Raw genomic sequence first — 24902 nt, forward strand, 5'->3', positions numbered from 1 at the left:
CACGCAAAAAGACCATTAAAAAAATAATTATTATTATTATTATTATTTCATGATATCATGATCAGTTTAAATATGTGTTTTCACAAGATGTTAAAATGTTCTGTGAAAAAGAATGAAATATGGATCAGACTCTGGCAGCTCAGACAGTAATGATCTGCCGCTTTATTATTTAGTCTTATCTAGAAATGAAATTATTGTCTGTACATACAACAGCTAGAAGACAATCAGGATGTGAGAGCAAATCAATAAAACCTTGAGATATTTACATCAGAACACAATAAAAAGGCAAAAATCCAACTGATAAATTACAAAAATTCAATGTATTTCTTTTAAACTGTAGCTGATTCTCATCATTCTCGTTTTTTTTTACAATTGATAAATATTTTAATTACACCTACACATTCAAAATGGTTTCCTTCAGTGATTTTTTTTTCTTAATCAAAATCTTACTGACAAATATTCAGTTCCACTTTGTAAAATCTTGAGTTTCTGCAGCTAATTTTCCCAGTAATTGAAACCATGCAGGCAGTTTTATCAAAATATGTGTCTATATGTTTTTAAACCAGAGCTCAGCCTTAAGAAATCAAATAAGAAATCAAAATGTCCAACACTGTCTTCTAAAAACTGTTTGACATTTTCCCATTTTTGTCTGACACTAAGGTCAAAGGGGTCAAATTTAAAATGATCTATGATCAAACATACACTCAACAAAAATATAAACGCAACACTTTTGGTTTTGCTCACTCAACAAAAATATAAACGCAACACTTTTGGTAAAATGCAAATCGCTAATCTAATCTCTCTGGGGTCAACCCTGAGGTCAAGTGTGAAGAAAACCTCTCTCCATATTTTGACCAAGACCTTCAGCTTGACCTTGAAGTTGACCTTGACTTTTTTATTTACTTCACCGCTAATTGAACAAGAGCTTCCTTTAAAGCTGATAAGAAATCAGTGAATTCTAAATTAAAACAGGTTGTGTTTGGCTTCGGTTCCTATATGAGTTTGTCGCACAAATGTCTTTAAAAGTCACAGAACTGAGAACACAGAAGATTCAGCATAATCAAAGCATTTTGCTCATCTGAGGCTTTTGACCTCTATGAGTCACACTGATGTTCATGGATGCCACCGTCTCCACTCTGGTGCGGACTTCCCTGGTGTCACTCAGAGGACACTCGCCAGGCACCCGGCACCAGAACACCTGCTTGTAGGAGTTCCTGAAATTCTCCGACAGGAAGGCGTAGATGATAGGGTTGACAGAGGAGTTGCTGTAGGCCAAGCAGTGGGCCACCATCCTGAAGACGAAGGAGGCCTGGTTCAGCGGGAAGGAGCCGAACTCCACCCACAGGTGGACGATGTGATGTGGCAGCCATGACAGGCAGAAAACCACGACCACCACCAGGATCGTCTGCGCCGTCTGCAGCAGAACACACCACGGTGGAGAACAGAACATGAAACGTGGCTTCAGTGAAGCTACACAATTTTAGGCACAATGGATTTAATATTATGTTTATTGTCTCTGGCAACCACATCTGGTGCAGAATGTATGGTGCAATAAGGAAATTTTTGTTCTCACTCTATTCTTAAAAAGTCTAAACATTATTACCATTTAATTGCCATTTTGAAAGAAACCCCTCAGTACTGCCTGACATTTCTTAATTGCCCTGGATTTTGTTTTTATGGTTTGATTCTTTTATGTGCATTATGTTTTTGGTTCTGTTTGATTGCTTATCTGCAGGACGATGGATACCTCTTTGGCAATGCATAAAGTTTGTTCAAAGTGAAAGAGAGAATGAACTTTAACATTTAAATAGAGGAAATGACTGAAAATACTTAAATTAGACATCAGTTCAGTAATATCTGGGAAATGCAGAAGAATATCAGGTAGCAATCTGGTTTCCTTTATTTTAAAAGTAGATTTTCCAAGTAGAGCTTCAGTGTTAAAGCTACAATGTATAGGACTTAGTGCCATCTAGCGGTGAGGTTGGAGATTGCATGATGTCGTCACCAGTCTCAATTTTCTTTCACTTCATGTTTCCACATCGCTATGGGGATTCATGGTCTCTTGCCTTAGCTGACCAACTTAAACCCTACGTACCAGCCCAGGCTTGGGTGCAGAACTACTTTGTGTCCCTAGGGTGAATAAGAAGTCTGCGGGTCATAGAGCTTTCTCTTATCATGCCCCTGTTCTGTGGAATGATCTCCCTGCATCAATAAAACAGTCAGATTCTGTAGAAACTTTCAAGTCCACACTTAAGACGCACTTATTTTCTCTTTCATATGGCTAGCATACTGGCATAGTATGTTTTTATGCTTTAACTCCTTTAAATTCATTTTATTAGTAAACAGAGCGGGCCATGGCCTAAACTTTATCTAAATTCTGGGTCTTTTAGTGAAGCTTAGGGCTAGTGGCAGGTGATCGCCTTAGTATTTCTTCTGTTTTTCTTGTTGTTTAATGCTGACAAATTATACTGTATTTGTTGTCTTTCTTATGCTTGATTCTGTTTTTCTCTCTCTCTCTCTCTCTCTGTTTGAGGTGCAGCTCCATCCAGAGATGAATTTAGTGTCTGTTCCTATAACCCCCCTCTCCTGTGCACGGGCAACATTTCCTGCATATTCATTTTGTGAATTGTTTTGTAAATCGTGTCGGTAACATGGCTCAAGCAGAGGGTCACCCCTTTGAGTCTGGTCTGCTTGAGGTTTTTTCCTCAGAGGGAGTTTTTCCTTTCCACTGTCACCTGTGTGTTTGCTCTGGGGGTTGGTAAGGTTAGACCTTACTTGTGTGAAGCACACTGAGGTAACTTTGTTGTGATTTGGCACTATATAAATGAAAATACATTGAAAAACTGTATGCACATGGCAGTTTCCATGAAGGGGACCAGCTCTCATGTAGATAACGAAAGGTGGTGGTGGGGGGTCCTCTTATATTTGTTTATTGAATTTTCAGTGACACACAAGTATCACAATGGTAAATGCAACAAGAGCCCAAATTGTTGCATTTACCGTTCATTGTCCAGCAGCCTGCAGTCAAGGTTCTTGTAATGGAGCAATATCGCTACCTGGTGGAGAGAGGAGTGGGAAGGAGACTGGCATCTTCCTAAACTCAAACATCTAGTTAGCAAGGCTACAAATGCCACAACATCTGCCTTGTATTTTAGAAGAACCAGAGTAGGAGGCAAGACTCCAAATAATCCTGTGACTGCTGCTGGCATTAATACAGTCATGACACAAACTGAAAAAGAGGTAATATGTGCAATCAGAATGTACGTAAAGAAGGGCAGGACCAAAAACATACAAATATGGACAGCAGGGGCCTGATGACGTCTATTACATTTAGGGTCGACATTGTTATAGCACTCAGACAGCCTGACTCTGGGCAATGTGTACAGGTACATAGATATGGCAAAAAAGAAAAAAAAAAAAAGATGGGTGTCCAAACTATGTACATAAACACACAGATCCTAACACCTATATTAGTAGAGCAGATAACTGTAACAGTCATTCATTTCTGGAAACAAGCACCAAAATTCGCACACATACTCCTTAGACATTACTCTTTTGGGAAAAAACAAAACAAAACACTGGCCACTTTAATTTTCAGTAGGTGACCAGGTAGGAGACAACTGAAGAATTACATAGGTGTCAAAATTGAAAAATGATCATAAAGATTCCAAAAAGGTGTAGTTTGGACTATCAGTGACTGATGAAAATTCAAGTAGCCAATCAGCTTTTTTTTCCAAAAGATTAATGTCTAAGGAGTATTTGTGCCAAACTTGGTGCTTGTTTCAGCATTTGAAAGATTCCTCTGTACATATTGTTATCTGCTGCACTATAGTAGTACCACAGAAAGGTAGTGTGTGTGTGTGTGTCTGCAAAAATCTCCTCATGTTTTTGCCATAATATGGATGACAACAAATAAAATGCAAATTGTCTGCCATTTTTTGACACTAATCTAATTTCTCTGGGGTCAATCTTGAGTTCAAGTGTGAAGAAAACATCTCTCCACATTTTGACCAAGACCTTCAGCTTGACCTTGACTTTTTTGTTGTTTTTTTTAACTTCACCTCCAATTTTTACATATTATCTATGAGGTCTGTTAGAAAAGTATCGGACCTGTTTATTTTTTTCAAAAACCTGATGGATTTGAATCACGTGTGCTTGCATGAGCAAACCTTGAACCTTCGTGCGCATGCGTGAACTTTTTTGATTCAGACGGCTTTCGGTGACTTTTCAGTCATGTGACTATCCGAGAAATTGTGGAATCGGTGGGCATGTCACAGCATGTCCTGTAAGACTTCAACACGGAGGAGCTTTTGCGCCACCGTCAGCAGCAGCATGAATTTCACCACCACTCTTTTCATGGCCAAATCTTCTGTCACAGTGGAATGTGCCGAAAAAGTGCTGATGTCCACCTCTTCCCCAATTTCTCGGACAGTCACATGACGGTCCCGCATCACCACAGCGTTCACTTTGGAAATGGTCTGGTCATTTCAACGTGTTGATGGCCGACTGGAGCGCGGCTCGCTCTCCACCATTGTGCGGTCGTCTTTAAACCGGTTGTACCGCTCCTTAATTTGTGTGATGCCCACAGGATCGTCACCGAAAGCCGTCTGAATAATCCGAATGGTTTCCACCTGGCTGTCGCCCAGTTTCTGGCAAAATTTGATGCGACGCTGCTCCAGTCATTCCGTGTTTTTCCTTGAAATGAAAATCCGCCGAGCGCACTGCACACGTCCCACACAAAGGCTGCTTACCAGAAAATGATGCAATCGACAGGCGTGAAAAAGTTCACGCATGCGCACGAAGGTTCAAGGTTTGCTCATGCAAGCACACGTGATTCAAATCCATCAGGTTTTTGAAAAAAATAAAAAGGTCCAATACTTTTCTAACAGACCTCGTGTATTGTTATCTGCTGCACTATAGTAGTACCACAGAAAAGTAATGTGTGTGTGTGTGTGTGTGTGTGTGTGTGTGTGTGTGTGTGTGTGTGTGTGTGTGTGTGTGTGTGTGTGTGTGTGTGTGTGTGTGTGTGTGTGTGTGTGTGTGTGTGTGTGTGTGTGTGTAAAACACATATTAACAAAGTGACTCAGGCTTAGACATCACAAAGTAAAAGTAGAAGGGAGGGGGGAACTGCTTACCAACCGGATTCTCATGAAATAGCGAGCTAGCTTACTACGCCAGCCAGCTGTCAGTCTTTAAATTGTAGCTTGAGAGGAGACCACAGTTTTTATATTTGCTTTCACAAAGTCCATTTCAGCAGCCGGGTCTTCAAAGGTGTGTCTGGCACCGTTGGACAAACTCATTTGGAGCGTAATGGGAAGCCTGAGGTAAAATGTTACCCTGGAACATGAATGTAGTTGACATGTGACGTGCATAAATGCAGCACATCTCTTAGCAACCAAGGGAATGTAGTCAGGAAAAAATAAATAACTTTTTACCCCGGTAAAGGAGAGATGTAGCACAGGAGGCCGCCTCATTCCCTCAGGTGAAAAAAAGTGAACTCTAACAACAAAAGGCCGGTTCTGTTCAAATGCTGGAGAAGTCGGCCTGATGTGAACTTGGCCCCAGATGTGAACTGTGTCCAGGGCTAAACCGAGCCCTACTTAAACCTCCACCCCTAACCCAAACCTAATCCTAACCCAAGATGAGTTTTTAAACCTGGATTAATTCTTTGGAGGGCCGTGTTCTCTTGTTACCAGCCGCTCACCCTCCCTGGGTTTAGCCCGGATGCAAGAGGTCAAGCAGGAGTACCTCGTCCAGATCATGCATGCCTCAACCCCCTCCGGGACCTCGACCAACCTTATTCCTCCTTACTCTCCTTCAAGGTCCTCACATTTGTCAGTCAGTAATTTCACTTGAGTTTTAAATCACAGATACAGTGGAATCCAAAGCAGTTAGCTGGTCGCTGTTGTCAGTGGAAGCGCTCCAACAAATTTGGTACAACTTTGTCATCAAGCTGTTTTTCCTGCATGGGTTCCATGGTATTAATTAGCTCCTCTCTCTTACTCACACCAACAGCTACACAGTGGTGGGCACATTTCCGATAATCCGATAACCGATAATTATCAAAGATAATGTTTTCATTATCAGATTATCTTTTCAGATCACTTTGAAAACCATTATCGGACTAATTATCTTCCAATACATTTTTGTCCGATAATTTCATCTAGGCCCGCGGCAACGGTGGGGGCGATACATCCAGGCCCGAGGCGTCAGCTACATCCGAGGCCAATAGCGGCTACGTCTGCGGCTAGCAGCGGCTACATCCCGGGCTGGCGGCGGAGGCATCGGTGGAGGTGGCTCATCCAGGCCCGAGGCATCGGCTACATCCGAGGCTAACAGCGGCTACGTCCGCGGCTAGCAGCGGCTACATCCGGGGCTGGTGGCGGCGGCAACCGAGGCTGGCGGCGGTAACATCTGAGGCTGCCTATGGCTACATTCCTGGCTGATGGCGGCTACATCCGTGGCTAGCAGCGGCTACGAATGAGGCTGGGGGCGGCTGTGAACAAGGTTAGCAACGGGGAGGGTTGGTGCGCGGCGACCGGACCTGTGGTGGTGGAGGTTACGGGTGAGAATTGTTTTTTGCAATTAACAGTGGCCATACTAAGCCACGATAGTTATCATGGCACCACCCAAGAAAACGGAGAAACTTGAGGAAAATATAGAGGAGATAAAGACTTCAATAAACCAGATATTAAAAGACATGTCTAATTTAGACAAGCTGACGGTGGAGATTAAAGAACTCCAAAAACTGGTTAAAGAGAAGGACAAGATCATTAAGAAATTTGAACAACGTGTAGAGGAACTTGAACAATTCACTAGAAAAGATGATGTTATAACATCTGGACTAGAAACAAGGCATCGGACATATGCAAGGGTGGTGGATTCTGGTGGAACCAGTGGGGAGAATGCACTACCTGAAGAACAACAATCATTGGAACAGCAAGTTACAAACTTTTTATATCAAAAAGGTGTTGACATCCATCAAGATACGATATCAACTGCTTTACTGTTCCAACTAAAGATAGAAAAAATAAACTGTCTAACATTGTTATACGATTTACAAGCAGAAAATATAAAAATGAATTATTAAGACAAGCAAAGAATTTGAAAGGAACGAGTGTCTACATAAATGAGCATCTAACCAAAAAAAATGCAGATATTGCTAGGGAAGCAAGACTATTAAAAAACAGACGCACATCGTTGCTACATGGGTCTGGAATTGTAGGGTGTGGATTAGAGTAAAAGAAGGAACAAACGGTATACAAATCAAAAACATGGAGGACCTTACAAAATACAGACCTGAATAGACAATCAAATATGACGTCTGCTGGTAATTGGACCAACAAAAAAAATCTGATCAAACATGGAAACAGATGATAAAATATATGACATAGACACTAATATTGATGAAAGTATAACTGACTTACGAGGGCTGTCAATAAAGTTACGGTCCTTTTTATTTTTTTCAAAAACTATATGAATGAATTTTTGAAAAAAATAAAAAGGACCGTTACTTTATTGACAGCCCTCGTAAAAACAATTGGTTGTGAGTATTATACGGTAGAACAGCTAAATAGTGAAAAAATTGCAGAAGATACCCTGTCACTCATACATATAAACAGTCGAAGCTTGTATTGTAAAATGTCACAAATAAAAGATTATTTAAATCAGTTTAAAAATAGATTTAGTATTGTTGCAATCACTGAATCTTGGCTTAATGATGATCTCATGGCTGATGTTCAAATGGAGGGATATGAGCTGTATTTTGTGAACAGAAGAGATAAAAGGGGCGGTGGTGTTGCTCTGTACAAAAAGGTAGATCTGATATGTATAATTGTAGAAGAAATGACAACTGTGGATGACGTCATAGAAATTGTAACAGTGGAACTTGTACATGAAACATCTAAGAATATTCTAATCAGTTGTGTATACAGAGCACCAGACACTTGTGTTGTGAAATTTACAGATAGAATAATAGAGTTATTCCATCAAATTAAAAACAAAACGCTTTTTATATGTGGAGACTTTAACATTAACATAGAAAGCTCCAGTTGCCAAAGATTAAGTGATTTTGTGAATTCAATGTATAGTTTGGGGTTATTCCACTTGCTAACAAAACCAACCAGAATTACATCGTAAAGTGCAACAGTAATCGACAATATATTTACAAATAGAACAGATGAAATTATCAGGAATGGGATCTTGATGACAGATGTTAGCGATCATTTACCAGTTTTTTCAATATTTAAATATAAAAATAGGTACAAGAAAAAAACTGTTATAAACTTTAAAAGAGATAAGTCAGTAAAAGCCTTAGAGGCATTAAAATATGATCTTAAAAATCAAAATTGGGAAGAAGTTTATGTCAGTGATGTTAATGTAGCATATAACTCATTTATAAAAATATTGATGAAATCATATAATAAAAACTGTAAATTAATAGAAATTAGTAAGAAAAGAGTAAATAAACCATGGCTGACAAAGGGAATAAAAAATGCTTGTGCAAAGAAAAACTATTTATACAGGTGCTTTTTTAAAAATGCAAACAAAGGAAACAGAACACAGATACAAAAAAATATAAAAATAAACTGACAATAATTAGGAAACAAAAAAAAAGATTATAGTGAACAATTAAATAAGAGCAAAGATAATATGAGGGCAACATGGGGAATTATAAAAAGTGTGATTGAAAGTGATGGAGCGAATGCAACTTTTCCAAATTACTTTGTCAAAGAAAACAAAGAGATATATGACATAAAAGAAGTGGCAAATGGGTTTAATGATTATTTTTCAAATGTAGGATCAAGTCTGGTGGGAAATAAACCAATAGTAGAAGATACATTACATACACTTGTAAATACGGTCAATAGTATTTTCCTGGACAATGTGGAAAAAGATGAAATAAGAAATATTGTAAAAAACTGTGTAAGCAAAAGATCAACTGACCATGAAGTTTTAGACATGACTGTAAAAAGTATAATAGAAACTGTTACTGAGCCATTCACTTAAATTTGCAATCTGTCTCTGTCAACAGGGATTTTTCCAGATGAAATGAAAATTGCCAAGGTAGTCCCATTATATAAAAATGGAAACAAACAATTTCTCTAATTACAGGTCAGTATCATTGCTTCCAGTTTCCTAAAATTATGGAAAAAGTTTTTGTGACAAGGTTGGATAAATTCATTGAGAAACATATTTTAAATAATGCTCAGTATGGATTCAGAACAAAACATTTGACAGCTATGGCAATTATGGAATTAATAGAGAAAATAACAATAGAAAATAAGAATTTTGTAAGTATTTTTATTGACTTGAAAAAGGCTTTTGATGTTATTGACCACTCAAGATTGCTTCACAAGTTACAACAATATGGAATAAGAGGTATTGCACATCAGTGGGTAAAAAGCTACTTAGAAAACAGAAAACAGTTTGTTCAGACAAATAATACCAAATCAGAATTGTGTAATATTACTTATGGAGTACCACAAGGATCGGTACTTGGACCCAAACTGTTTATTTTGTATATCAATGATTTTATGAATGTATCTAATGTGCTTGGTAGCATTTTATTTGCTGATGATACAACGCTGTTTTACTCTGGATCAGATATACAGGAAGTAGCACAAGTGATAAATACAGAATTGGAAAAGGTTAAACATTGGTTTGATATAAACAGACTGTCACTAAATATTAATAAGACAAATTCCAAATTGCTTAATGACAGAGCAAAAAAAAATAACGTGTCATTACAAATAGATGGAATGGATATACAAAGGGTAAAAAACTACATTTTTAGGAGTCATGATTGATGTAGATCTTACATGGAAGTCACACATAAATTCCATAAAAGGAAAAATAGCGAAAGCCATTGCTGTTTTGCATAAATTAAAATATTCATTAAATAGTTATGGTATATTAACATTGTACAATTCATTGATTTTCCCATATTTAACTTATTGTGTAGAAATCTGTGGATCAACATATACAACCTTTGTTTATTCTGCAGAAAAGGACTTTAAGGGTGATTAGCAACAGTGGTTTTAGAGCTCCATCTAATCCATTGTTCATTAAGTATAGGGTACTTAAATTTCGTGATCTGGTCGATTTGAAAATATTACAACGTACCAAGCTAATAAAAATGCTTTACCAACAAATATTCAAAATATGTTTGAGAAAAGAGTAAGTAGTTATAAATTGAAAGGAATAGAAGTCTTTAGAAAACCAAGTGTTGGGAAAGTGTAGGAACACGGACCCACAACAGGGGGCGCAAATGAACGGACAATGGAATAGGTCAAATAACAACACTTTACTGTTGCGAACGTGCACAACAAATACAACGGATTACAACAATGGACAAAATTCAATTTACAAAGGTGTCGTGTGGGCAGGCTCGAAGATAGGAGACGCCTCTCCGAAGTAGAACCGGAACCACACGGTTTCCTCCACCACAGGACCCCGGGAATACTGGAGCCGCCAAGTCCCGAACTCCCAGGTGGCCACTGCCTCCGCGTGTCGGACCTGGTACTGCTGGCGAGGAACAAAGAACAGTTAAATGAGGGCGCGTTTGCACCCAGCAATCCGCACGGCAGGAAAACTACCTCCACCTCTCGTTGGAAAAAAGAAACGGAATATCCAACTCACACAATCAACAGATATTCACAGTCAGATGAGAAATTACCTTCCAGGTAGAACGATATCTCGGCAAAGAGGTGGAGACGTCGTCCTGCTGATATACTCCTGCCGATCAGATGATTGGTAACAGCTGTTGCAGGTGATGCGTGACAGCTGTCACCCTGGCTGCTCCTGTGAGGCGGCTGCGCCCTCTGGTGCCTGGAGCCCGCACTCCAGACAGGTCGCCCTCTGGTGGTGGGCCAGCAGTACCTCCTCTTCTGGCGGCCCACACAACACCAAGATTTAGAACCAAAGTAAAGGAACGGAGTATTGCAGTAAATGGGGTAAAATTATGGAACAATCTCAACAAAGAAATTAAAGAATTAAGGTCGCTTAAATTATTTAAAAAACGTATTAAACTAGATGTATTAAGTAAGTATGAAACTATGAAATAAGTCAGTGGGCTGTAAGGAAGTCAAAAAGGTAATTTGTTAATAATGTTTAAAATGTTTTAAGTTTAAAAATTTAACCTGTCAGAGATATAATCTATTAAATAATGGTCATAATTATGAAATAAGTCAGTGGTATGTGACAAGTTAAAGAAATACAATCTGTTAAATAATGTCGAATAATGACGCTGGATATTGAAAGACTGTATTGTAAAAAGGGGCAGAAAATATAAGACTTGTTCTTCTCTCTGCTCCTTTTCATTCTGGTAATTGAGATGCTTTATTTTTGCTTTTCTGTTTTGTTTTGTTTTTTATTTTAAATGAATGAAATAAATATTGAAGAAGAAGAAGAAGAAGAAGAAGAAGAAGAATTTTTAGACCGTTAACATGGTAAACAAAGCTGAACAGCTAGGCAAGGCAAGTTTATTTATAGAGCACAATTCGTACACAAGGCAATTCAAAGTGCTTCACAGCTTCATAAAATTTACAAGATATAGATAAAAACACAAAACACACAAAATCATAAAAACATAAATATCATTTCAAAACTACATTTAAAAAGAAGAGGGCAAATAGATGACTCTCAATACTCGTACACCAAGCTGAAAAGAACAGTTTTCAGCCTGGATTTGAACATTGTCACAGATGAAGCCAGTCTCACCATTTCAGGGAGTTTATTCCAGATTTTAGCTGCATGAAACTGAAACATTGCTTCTCCGTGTTTAGTCCTAACTCTGGGGACCAGTAGAAGACCAGTCCCAGAGGATCTCAGGACCCGCGATGGTTCATATGGCTCTAACATATCAGAGATATACTTTGGTGCTAAACCATGAAAAGACTTGTACACAAGCAAAGCTGTTTTAAAGTCTATTCTCTGAGTGACTGGAAGCCAGTGCAGAGATCTGAGCACTGGACTAATGTGGTCATATTTCCTGGTTCTTGTCAGGCCTCAAGCTGCAGCATTTTGGATGTTCTGTAGCTGTTTGACAGCTCGTTTAGAGAGGCCAGTGAGTACACCATTACAAGTGTAAGTCCGATTTGGATACTATATTTTTAATCTTAGCAATATTTTTTAGATGGTAAAAAGCTGCTGATGTTATTGATTTGATGTGACAGTTTAAAGTTAGGTCTGAGTCCATGATTACGCCAAGGTTTCGAACCTGATCTTTAGGCTTTAGAGAGAGAGACTCGAGGTAACAAATGACTCTTTCTCGTTGTTTCTGTGGGCCAAAGACAATGGTTTCAGTTTTATCTGAGTTTAATTGGAGGAAGTTGTTTTGCATCCACAAACTAATCTGTTCGATGCAGTGACAAAGTAAATCTACAGGCCCCAGTTCACCTGCTGTCAATGACACATAGATCTGAGTGTCATCTGCATAGTTATGGTAGGATACATTATTGCTGCGTATCAGCTGACCCAATGCAAGCATGTACAAATTGAATAAGAGTGGTCCCAGGATAGACCCCTGGGGAACCCCACAGGTCAGCGCCACTTTGTTCGAGACACAATTTCCAATTTCAACAAAGTATGTCCTGTCTTCAAGATAGGACTTAAACCAGTTTAATGCAGTACCAGTGATTCCCACCCAATTTTCTAACCTTTGTAGTAGAATCCCATGGTCCACTGTGTCAAAGGCAGCGCTCAAGTCCAGCAAAACCAGGACTGAGACTTTGCCTGCATCTGTGTTTACACGGATATCATTTGTCACTTTAATCAAAGCTGTCTCTGTACTGTGGTGTAGCCTAAAACCCGACTGGAAAATGTCAAAAACTTTATTAGAAACGAGAAAGTCAGTGAGCTGTTTGTGAACCACTTTCTCCAGGACTTTCCCTAAGAAAGGCAAATTTGATATAGGTCTGTAGTTGTTCAAGACTGCTGCATCAAGACTGCTCTTTTTTAGAAGAGGCTTAATGACAGCAGTTTTCAGGGCCTCTGGAAATGTTCCAGTTTGCAGCGAGGTATTCACTAGATGAGTGATCTCTGGTAGCAAAGTGCTAAGCACAGACTTCAGGAATCTAGTGGGTAACTCATCTAGGCAAGAAGTACATGAACTCAGACCAGAGATAACATCATCAATAATTTTGCCAGTTACAGGTGTAAAATGTGCCAACTCTAGATGTTTCAGAGGCTGCAGTGATACCATCTGAGTTGTTGAAATGATAGCATTTTTAATGGTCTGAATTTTGTCATTAAAGAATTTTGCAAACTCATTGCACTTGGAAGTAGAAACCAGTTCCAAAGGCAGAGAAACTGAAGGATTTGTTAATCTATTAACTGTGGCAAAAAGGACACAGGAATTGTTACTGCAGTTTGAAATTATTTTCGACAAATACCTTTCCCTTGTTTGACGTAAAGTCAAGTTGAACACACAAAGCATACCTTTGTAAGTTTCATAATGAACCTGAAGATTTGACTTTCGCCATTTTCGCTCGGCTTTCCGACACTCCCTTTTCTGTGCCCTGACCAAATCTTCATTTCTCCATGGTGCTTTTTCTTTATTTTTAACCAATTTAACTTTAACTGGAGCAATGGTTTCCAATACATTTAAAACACTTGATGTATAAGCATTCAGTATTTCATCAACATTAGAATATGGGACATTTTCAAATTTGATCATTTCAACAAACTGCAGCGCAGTGCCTTTAATACCTATGGCATGCTCTAATCTCTGTAATAAAATTTTATGGTCAACAGTATCAAAAGCTGCACTGAGGTCTAACAGGATGAGCACAGAGATGAGTCCATAAGAAGATCATTTGTAACCTTCACTAATGCCGTTTCTGTACTATGATGAATTCTGAAACCTGACTGAAACTCTTCTTTCCATGACAAAAACTCATGTAACAGTGGAATGTGCCGTTCATTTCCAAACTGGATGCTGTGTTTTATCCGGGACGTCCTTTGACTAGCACAGGAATTGTGAAACGATGTTGACATCAGCACTTTTTCGGCACATTGAGACAGACGTGCTGAGGAATTCCGCACGTCGCGGCGATGTCACATGGCGCACAGCAACGCCGTGATGAAGCCTCACGGGACATGTTCTGGCATGTCCAGGCACAACCTCAATTTCTCGGATAATCACTCGATGGAAAAACCACCGACAGCTGTCTGAACGCCATCTCAAAGCCGTCCTGTGAGACCAAAACGGAAGTGGTTTTGTCTCGCTCCAGTAGCGAATCCATCGTGACGCGCGAAGCCTCCGCTCGGCTTTCCATGACAAAATCTCTTGTTAAAAGTGAAATCTGCCAGAAAATGGTTGATGTCCAGCTCTCGTGATAACCAGAGAAATGGCACACGATGGTCACGGATCCAGACAGCCATCGTTTTAGAAATGAAATGGTCGTTCAGCCTGTCGATGGCGGCTTCGGACCGTGGTGCGCCCCACAGCCCCTGGGGGCTGTCCTTATAGCGACAGTAACACTCCTTATTCTCTACCAAGCCCGTAACATTTTCACCGAAAGCCAGATAAATTTTTCTAATGGTTTCCAGCTGCCAGTCTCTAACAGTTTCTGAAAAAATTCTGATGGAAAAAAAAGCCCAAATCATTCCGCCATTTCCTGACAATGAAAATCTGACGAGGGGTCTGGACCACTCCTCACTCAAAGCCTGCTCACAGCCGAATGACACAACCGACAGGCATGGAAAAACTCACGCATGCGCACGAGGGTTCAAGCTTGTCTGACACAATCACACGTGATTCAAATCCATATGGTTTTTGAAAAAAATAATAAGGTCGGATACTTTTCTAATAGACCTCGTAAATTAGTGAGACACCATTTCCTCTCCAGCTTACGGGTTATCTGCTTTAAGCTGCGAGTTTGTGGGTTATACCACGGAGTCAGGCACTTCTGATTTAAGGCTCTCTTTTTCAGAGGAGCTACAGCATCCAAAGTTGTGCTTAATGAGGATGTAAAGCTATTGACGAGATACTCTATCTCACTCACAGAGTTTAGGTAGCTACTCTGCACTGTGTTGGTATATGGCATTGAAGAACATAAAGAAGGAATCATATCCTTAAACCTAGTTGTTACAGCGCTTTCAGAAAGACTTCTACTGTAATGAAACTTATTCCCCACTGCTGGGTAGTCCATTAAAGTAAATGTAAATGTTATTAAGAAATGCATTCTGACAGTTAGTGTGACTCGGGGGTGTTGACTCATTTAAACTAACATATTCATCCTGCTGTAACCAGGTTTCTGTAAGGCAGAATAAATCAATATGTTGATCAATTATTATATCATTTACCAACAATGACTTAGAAGAGAGAGACCTAATATTTAATAAACCACATTTGTACCTGTGCTTTAGGTTTTTATGGGTTTCTCGGTGCTGGGTTTTTTCCTGCCTGCTCTTTTCTGTCCCTATCAATCAATCAATCGATTTTTTTATATAGCGCCAAATCACAACAAACAGTTGCCCCAAGGCGCTTTATATTGTAAGGCAAGGCCATACAATAATTATGTAAAACCCCAACGGTCAAAACGACCCCCTGTGAGCAAGCACTTGGCTACAGTGGGAAGGAAAAACTCCCTTTTAACAGGAAGAAACCTCCAGCAGAACCAGGCTCAGGGAGGGGCAGTCTTCTGCTGGGACTGGTTGGGGCTGAGGGAGAGAACCAGGAAAAAGACATGCTGTGGAGGGGAGCAGAGATCGATCACTAATGATTAAATGCAGAGTGGTGCATACAGAGCAAAAAGAGAAAGAAACAATGCATCATGGGAACCCCCCAGCAGTCTACGTCTATAGCAGCATAACTAAGGGATGGTTCAGGGTCACCTGATCCAGCCCTAACTATAAGCTTTAGCAAAAAGGAAAGTTTTAAGCCTAATCTTAAAAGTAGAGAGGGTGTCTGTCTCCCTGATCTGAATTGGGAGCTGGTTCCATAGGAGAGGAGCCTGAAAGCTGAAGGCTCTGCCTCCCATTCTACTCTTACAAACCCTAGGAACTACAAGTAAGCCTGCAGTCTGAGAGCGAAGTGCTCTATTGGGGTGATATGGTACTACGAGGTCCCTAAGATAAGATGGGACCTGATTATTCAAAACCTTATAAGTAAGAAGAAGAATTTTAAATTCTATTCTAGAATTAACAGGAAGCCAATGAAGAGAGGCCAATATGGGTGAGATATGCTCTCTCCTTCTAGTTCCCGTCAGTACTCTAGCTGCAGCATTTTGAATTAACTGAAGGCTTTTCAGGGAACTTTTAGGACAACCTGATAATAATGAATTACAATAGTCCAGCCTAGAGGAAATAAATGCATGAATTAGTTTTTCAGCATCACTCTGAGACAAGACCTTTCTGATTTTAGAGATATTGCGTAAATGCAAAAAAGCAGTCCTACATATTTGTTTAATATGCGCTTTGAATGACATATCCTGATCAAAAATGACTCCAAGATTTCTCACAGTATTACTACAGGTCAGGGTAATGCCATCCAGAGTAAGGATCTGGTTAGACACCATGTTTCTAAGATTTGTGGGGCCAAGTACAATAACTTCAGTTTTATCTGAGTTTAAAAGCAGGAAATTAGAGGTCATCCATGTCTTTATGTCTGTAAGACAATCCTGCAGTTTAGCTAATTGGTGTGTGTCCTCTGGCTTCATGGATAGATAAAGCTGGGTATCATCTGCGTAACAATGAAAATTTAAGCAATACCGTCTAATAATACTGCCTAAGGGAAGCATGTATAAAGTGAATAAAATTGGTCCTAGCACAGAACCTTGTGGAACTCCATAATTAACTTTAGTCTGTAAAGAAGATTCCCCATTTACATGAACAAATTGTAATCTATTAGACAAATATGATTCAAACCACCGCAGCGCAGTGCCTTTAATACCTATGGCATGCTCTAATCTCTGTAATAAAATTTTATGGTCAACAGTATCAAAAGCAGCACTGAGGTCTAACAGAACAAGCACAGAGATGAGTCCACTGTCCGAGGCCATAAGAAGATCATTTGTAACCTTCACTAATGCTGTTTCTGTACTATGATGAATTCTAAAACCTGACTGAAACTCTTCAAATAGACCATTCCTCTGCAGATGATCAGTTAGCTGTTTTACAACTACCCTTTCAAGAATTTTTGAGAGAAAAGGAAGGTTGGAGATTGGCCTATAATTAGCTAAGATAGCTGGGTCAAGTGATGGCTTTTTAAGTAATGGTTTAATTACTGCCACCTTAAAAGCCTGTGGTACATAGCCAACTAACAAAGATAGATTGTTCATATTTAAGATCGAAGCATTAAATAATGGTAGGGCTTCCTTGAGCAGCCTGGTAGGAATGGGGTCTAATAAACATGTTGATGGTTTGGATGAAGTAACTAATGAAAATAACTCAGACAGAACAATCGGAGAGAAAGAGTCTAACCAAATACCGGCATCACTGAAAGCAGCCAAAGATAACGATACGTCTTTGGGATGGTTATGAGTAATTTTTTCTCTAATAGTTAAAATTTTGTTAGCAAAGAAAGTCATGAAGTCATTACTAGTTAAAGTTAATGGAATACTCAGCTCAATATCTCTCTTGTCTGTGTCTCTTGGTGCTTGGTGGTGGGCGTTGCACTCAGTTTTGGCCACACCCATTTCTGGATCTTTCCATACACCTGTTTCTAATCTGCATCTCATCACCTGGGTGGATTTATGTCCCACTGGTGGCACTACTCCTTCGCCAGATCGTTGCGCATTGTGCCTTCGCTTCCAGCCTTGTATTCATGTCTCCTAGTCCTGCTTCCACATTGTGTTTCGACCACCTGCATGTTTGTATTGACCACGCCTTAAGCCTGATGTTTTTGATCTGTTTGCTTGTTTTGGACTGCCTTGCCGTGTACCAAACCCCACTGAATCCTTCAGTAAACGCCTTTGCGAACCAAAGCTACGTTGTTGAGTCCTGCAATTGTGTCCAGACATTTCTGTCCACTATTCCTGATAGTTTTAGTCTGTGGTGCAGTTGAAGGTGCTATATTATTTTTTCTTTTTGAATTTGTATGCTTAAATAGATTTTTACTGGTTATTGGTGGTCTGGGAGCAGGCAATTACAACTTGGCTTTTTTTTTTTTTTTGAAAATGCCTTTTTTTTTTTTTACAAATAAAAAATGGCATATTTTACAAAAGCACACCTCTTATTAACGTGTTGGCTTACATAGAATGAATGAGTCAACCAATCACTGTTACCAGAGGCACATTTTACCCAGAATGCCATCTGTCTGTTTGTTACAAAACTTCAGAATTAGTGCATTATTCAACATTAAAAGATATGTGTTTTATCTTAACTTTGTGCAAATGACAGAATTGACATTAATGGAGTTATTCTATCAGTATTCATTTTATTTACACCAAACCATAAGTCACCATTGCTTTATTTTCCAAGACCTCCACCTGACGGCAGCATTGTGATTGAGTAGAGAGTTGAGATTTGTGGCTTCGCTGGCTGTGCTGGAAGCCATGTAGTAAAGAGGAGCTTTCTCCAGGGGGCAGGACACTCAAAGACAGAAGTGCTGACTCATTCTTTGGGTATGTCATCGCCTTTGATGCTTCCAGAAGCGATCGTGGTGTTAAAACTCAAAATCAGCTTGTTAGTAGTTGCAAGTGTACCGGAGACAATACTGGAATTTATCGGTTATCTGTAACTTCCAATACATTTTTGGGTGGTTTATCGTTTTAGCTTTATCAAAGATAACTTTTCAGTTATCTGATTATCTGTTATCGAAGTTAATTTTTTGGTTATCTGTGCCCACCACTGCTGCTACATCAAAAACTTTACTTCAAGGCTCATTTAACAGCTCACTGGAGACTACTGACATCTACTGGTCAAATAATGTATTGCACACTTACAATGATATTACGATATTACATGCTGGAGGCACAATGTTTGTAGATATGCAACAGCAAGCAACATGATCATCATTATTAATTAGTAATTGATAGATTAAACATATTTGACAAAATGGGGACAGAAATGCACCACTGTGATTTTTTAAATATTAAATAATAACTTCATTATTCAAATTGAACTGTAATTTAATAAAATGCAGTTTCATCAGGGTGACTGTCATGCCACTGGTGTTTGTTTTGGCTTCATCTTTCATCTTAACCACTGAGTACTTTCTGGTTAGAGGAGAATTTGGGAATCATGCTTTGCATAATACAATGATTTTATAGTTGGTATCAAAATTTGATTTGCTGTGTACAAGTAAAGGGGTGGGGTGGGGGGTGGGTCTGTTGCTCCCACTGACCTTCTTTTTGGCGAGTTCTGATTTTCTGGATGTGTTCTTCAACTTTTTGTGAAGATGATTTAAAACCTGCAACACATAAAACAAATGGTGATTATATTTTACATCAGTTTCTTCTTCTTTGATTTAAAATACTTTTATGTGATGCTGCTGTTATTTTAAGGCGTCTTCACTGAAGCTGCAGCTGTGTTCATATTAAAGGTTGAAGAGCCATCTTTCGGATGTTCTAATCTTTGTCCCTCAGGCCATCAGACTGTACAACTCCTCACTCAGGGGGAGGAGGAGTAACAGGAAGACATGAGAGGAACAGTAGTAGCCAGTAAACCAGTGTTGATCAGTATCCACATGTAGATCCACTGATCTACCTTTCTCACTTGTCTGATCATTTTATGAATGTGTGCTGTACATGTTAGGTTTATTGTCCACATGATTGAAAGAAATTATTGTTTGTGTGTAGGTTTATGTGTAAAACAGGAACCTGCTGTAAAACAGTTTTTACTGAGTCAGGTCTGGGGTAATGTGCAATTGTGCTTTTAACCTTTTCCTGTATAATAAATGAAATTAATGAATGAATGAATTATATCTGGTACAGTAGTGTTCAGAATAATAGTAGTGCTATGTGACTAAAAAGATTTATCCAGGTTCTGAGTATATTTCTTATTGTTACATGGGAAACAAGGTACCAGTAGATTCAGTAGATTCTCACAAATCCAACAAGACCAAGCATTCATGATATGCACACCATAGTAGGAGAAACATGCCCATATCATGATGCTTGCACCACCATGCTTCACTGTCTTCACTGTGAACTGTGGCTTGAATTCAGAGTTTGAGGGTCGTCTCACAAACTGTCTGCGGCCCTTGTATCAATCAATATAATCAATATAATATAATCATTTCATCCAAATTGAACAACTGCTTCAGAAAAGGATTAATTGTTTTGAAAAACACTCAAAACAGAAAATGAAGCAACTGCTTCAGAAAATTACTGTTTAAAAAGAGCATAAATTCTTAATAAGACGACTGATTCTTGTGTAATTATATACAAGGAGACCGTGTGGATTTAAAAAAAAAACAAAAAAACTAAATAACAGCATGGATTCAGCGTGAATCCATTCTTCCTCAAGCCCACAGCTGTCTTCTGCACCAAATTTAACTCAAATCCAGTTCTGACTTTCTCGGATATCCTGCTGACAGTCAGAGTGCTGAAAATATTAAAGAAAACCATCGTGAGCCAGCTGCCCGATCATCGGATGAATAACAACAACGTGCTGCTGTACACCTGAAGCTTCTATCTTGCAGTGCAGAAGCACCGCTGAGGTTTGAAAGGAAGTGTTCCAGACCTTTCGCATGTGACAGCTTTTCAGGCAGCCTGCAGAAAAGATCATGACTGTGTCCAAGTGATAACGTCAGAGCACTCTGGCCTCATGTTGATAAAGAATCAACCAACATTTTACCTTTTGAGATAACATAAGAAAAGTGAACTTTATCCTCCTGGTGGACTGTGTTCAGCTTCATTCTGTCAGTTATTTGTTTGTTTGATTGTTTATTTGTTGGTCTGCTCATCCCATATTCTTTGTCTGGTTTCCACCAAATATGTTATGTGGATTAAGGCTGACCCTGGAATTGCCCTTAAAGAGTTTAAGATCAAGGTCATTGGGAGATGGAGAAATTAAAGGCAAAGAGGTAATCAGGTCAAAAATAAAATAAATACTATTTTTCCACTAGGCAGGTGCTGGAAATTACCATAATTTAACAAAGGTCCATTCTAAAAGGTCAACGGCCAATCATTGGGGTCAAGGTCATGTCTGTCTGTATGTGGGGATGAATGTTGACCCTGGAAATGCCCTTAAAGACTTTGTTTTGGGTCAGCTGGGTCAAACTGGGTATGCCTCATGAATTCTAAAATTGCCCTGACAAGGTCACCCAAAGGTCAGTGTCAGTGGAGTCAAGATCATTTGACGTTGAAGGTCAAATTTCCACCAAGCAATGAATTGTTTAGTGGCCAGAAAATTCTATGCAGTAAATTTTGCAGAATAAAATAGACCCTGCAAAGAACATATAGTCTCACTCCAAACAGTGTTAAATCACAGAATAAATGAATAGAGTTGATCAACTTGATTCAACACTGGGAGAGTTGATTTAACCCTCTGGATTCTCTTCTCCACAGTCTCCAAAAACGTGCCAGACACGCACACTTGCGCCCGTGCGCGCCCACCTTTGCGTAGCAGACAGAGATGAGTGTCAGCGGCAGCAGGTATCCAAAGACGAACGTGCACATCACGTAGACTTTCCTCTGGTGATCCGGCCAGTCCTCCCAGCAGAACGTGTGGTTGTCCTCCGTGCGCACGATGCGCTGGTAGTGCGCCACTGGAGCGGCCATGGCCAGCGAGGCGATCCAGATCAGCAGCACGCCCAGCGCCGCGTGCCTCCCAACGCGGATCCACGAGGACTTCCTGGCGTGCACGATGGCCACGTAGCGGTCCACGGACATGGCGGACAGGGTGAAGATGCTGACCAGCATGGACACGGTGAAGAAGTAGTGGATGAACTTGCAGATGAACTCTCCGAGCACCCACGTGGGCAGCATGTAGATGGTGGACTGGAAAGGCACGCAGAAGAGCAGGTAGGACAGATCGGCCACGCTCAGGTTGAGGATGAACGTGTTGCTGGAGCTCCTCGGCTGGCCGGGTTTACTGCGCGCCAGGACGATGATCACCAGAGCGTTCCCCAAAACGCCCAGGAAGAAAATGACTCCAAAAACGAGAAGAGAGATAAAGTTATCGACGCCCATCCCCAAAGCGGAGAGTCTGTCCGAGCTGCTGTCCTCCATCTCCTCTGGCTGCTCGTGCGCATCCTCAGGGAGGATTTTCTTTCAATTAAAGCTCGTGCGCTGCTTTAAACGTCACCAACAAATCCCACCAACGCAAAGTCTGCACAGAAAACCTGGACACCTCGTGCATTCATTTATTCATTTACTCCTCCTCACACTCAGTGGAAAACACTGCTTTACGCACCGTCTTCAAACGTTTTCCAAATAGAAAACATGAGAAATATGTTCAAAGAAACTCTAACTGGTTTACGCACGTGTTAATTCCTATTTGTTTTGTTGTTGTTGTTGTTTACATTTTTAAATGTGGTCATCATTTATAAGTTCTTAATTCTGCATGTCAAAAGCAGCAACTGTGTTTGTAAAGAAATGATAAGATAGGGGAGACCAGGTCAGCTGTAACAGCTTTTGTGTTGTTTTTATGTCACATCACTCACAAATACTGGTCAAGTCTCATCCAAAAGACATCAAATTGAAACACTTTGTTGAGGTGATGTCCTCATTGTACAATGAAAAAAGAACTAAGTTTAAAAAAAAAAACAGTTACAATTGGTAAAACCTGAATGAATTAAGTTATTTGAACTTAAGTTTGCTAACTTACAAACTTAAGTTCAAACAACTTAATTCAGTCAGGTTTGACCAATTCCATCGCTTTTTAAAGTTGGTTCAGCTATTCTCTTTTTTCAGTGTATCTATAGTAAATTTGAATGTATCCTGGGTTAGTATTGGATCAATGAGGAAATCTGCAGAAATAGATGCATTATGTTTGTAAAAATGATTTAAATGACTCCTAAAATCCAGGATTTACTCCTGTGCACATTTACATTGCCTCACAATACCCATACACATATAGAGTCCAGTGATCACAACAACAGATGGCAAGCAGTGAAGAGAAACATCTCAGTAAAATTTACCACAATTGGTGAGTCAGTATCGGTCGAGGCCCGGGTTAACAACGACCACCGCCAGTGCCATTGCCCAACAGGGTGCTGGTGGAAATTAGGCTACAGTTGGGTGAAGAAGAAGAAGAGGAGGAAAACATGTCTGGAGACAGTGGGAGAAGAGGACAACTAGAAGGGTGGAAGTGAGAGTTGGGACTTTGATTGTTGGCAGTATGACTGGTAAAAGGAGAGAGCTGACTGATATGATGGGACGCAGCCGGCGCGGTGCGGCGGCACAGGAAAAACACCTCCGTGTTGATAACCATTTGTAAAATCCAGGCGGCTTTTTATGGCTTTCAGTGGAGTGAGTATATGAGAAATTGTTTAACAGCTGGACATGTTCCAACTTGTCCTTAAGGCTTCCAACAGAGGTGTTTTTCCTGTGGCGGAGTGTCGCGGCGGCTGTGAGCCGACGCTGCAATCCGCCCGCACGTTCATTAAAAAAATCTCTTTTAACAGTGGAATATCCGGATAAAATGCTGAAACCGACTTCTTCTGAAACTTCTCTGTTCTCTCACGACGTCCTGGATCAATAGAGCCTGAAATGTGGAGGTTTTCAGCTTGAAACAGGCTGACGATGGCGTCTGAGAGCGCTGCACAACGTCTCGCTCAGTGGGAAGTCCTTAAAACGACAGTATCACCTCAAAATCTCTCATCAGCCGTTAAAATTTTCACCAAAAACCAGCTTAATTTTTCGAACCGTGTCCACTTCGATGTGTCTCACAGGTTTAGAAAAAATTTTGATCAAACAAAGCGCCAGTCTCTCAGCAACTTCTCAGACAAAGGAATTCCGACGAGGGGCTGTTGTGTGGGCCGCTGAAGAGGAGGTACTGCTGGCCCACCACCACAAGATGGTGCCCTGCTTGGAGTGCGGGCTCCAAGCACGAGAGGGCGTCGGCTTTGCTGGAGGTGACAGCTGTCATCAATCAACACAAGCTGTCACCCATCATCACCACTACAAAGACCGGACTGCAACTCCACCTCCTCGCCGAGAAATCAACTACCATTCAGGTACTTTCTCTGCTGACTGACACTGTGTGTGTTTAACCTGAACTTCTATTTGCAGCCGTTTTCCTGGAGTGTTTCCTTATCTGGAGGATTGGCGTTTGGTGTGACAGCGACGGCTTCGCCTCACACCCCAACTCAGATAAGTGGTTGACCAGGAGCTGCACGAGTGTGTGTGATTGGAGGTGGAGGTTTTCCCTCCTTTACTTAAGACAGACTGTGGGATTACTGAGTGTGCGAACTCACACTCATCTGGACTGTCTCTGTTCTCTGCCAGCAGTACTGGGTCTGACTGCTGAAGACAGCGGCCACCTGGGGCGCAGGGCTTGGCGGCTCCGGTGTTCTTCAGCTCCGTTGGTGGTGGAAGCTGTGTGTGGATCCAGCTCTTCTCTCTCCAGGCGTCTTCTATCGTCGAGCCTGCCCACACGTCACCTGGTGTATGATTGACAGTCCACCATATTGTTATTGTCTGTACGTCGTTGTGTGATTCACAACATTAAATTGTTACTTTTTGGCTTATCCATTGTCCGTTCATTAACGCCCCCTGTTGTGGGTCCGTGTCACGTCACTTTCACAACAGGGGCTGGACGACTCCTCCCACAAGGAGTGCTCACAGGCGAATGACGTCACCGACAGGCGTGGAAAAACTCACGCATGCGCATGAGGGTTCAAGCATGTCTGACGTAAAAACATATGAATGAAATCCATATAGTTTTTGAAAAAAATAAAAAGGACCTATACTTTATTGACAGACCTCGTATGCCCCACAGGTAGGTTGGTAGATGAAGGAGAAAGAACATTTCTGGAGTGAGTTAGATGAGGTAGTGGAGAGTGTACT

General features: G+C 40.4%; 1 protein-coding gene across 1 annotated transcript; it reads right to left on the reverse strand.

Annotated features, from left to right (window-relative positions):
- Positions 1-792: 792 nt before the first annotated feature.
- On the reverse strand, positions 793-22249 carry LOC117502437 (galanin receptor type 1-like). The gene is made up of 3 exons (XM_034161492.1): positions 21507-22249; positions 19292-19357; positions 793-1414 (listed from the first exon to the last, which is right to left on the reverse strand). The coding sequence occupies exons 1-3, from the start codon at positions 22119-22121 to the stop codon at positions 1061-1063; spliced, it is 1035 nt and encodes a 344-aa protein (XP_034017383.1). The 5' UTR covers positions 22122-22249; the 3' UTR covers positions 793-1060.
- Between the last annotated feature and the right edge of the window lie 2653 nt (positions 22250-24902).

This window comes from Thalassophryne amazonica, chromosome 20, assembly GCF_902500255.1.
Source record: "Thalassophryne amazonica chromosome 20, fThaAma1.1, whole genome shotgun sequence".
NCBI classification, from domain to species: Eukaryota; Metazoa; Chordata; class Actinopteri; order Batrachoidiformes; family Batrachoididae; genus Thalassophryne; species Thalassophryne amazonica.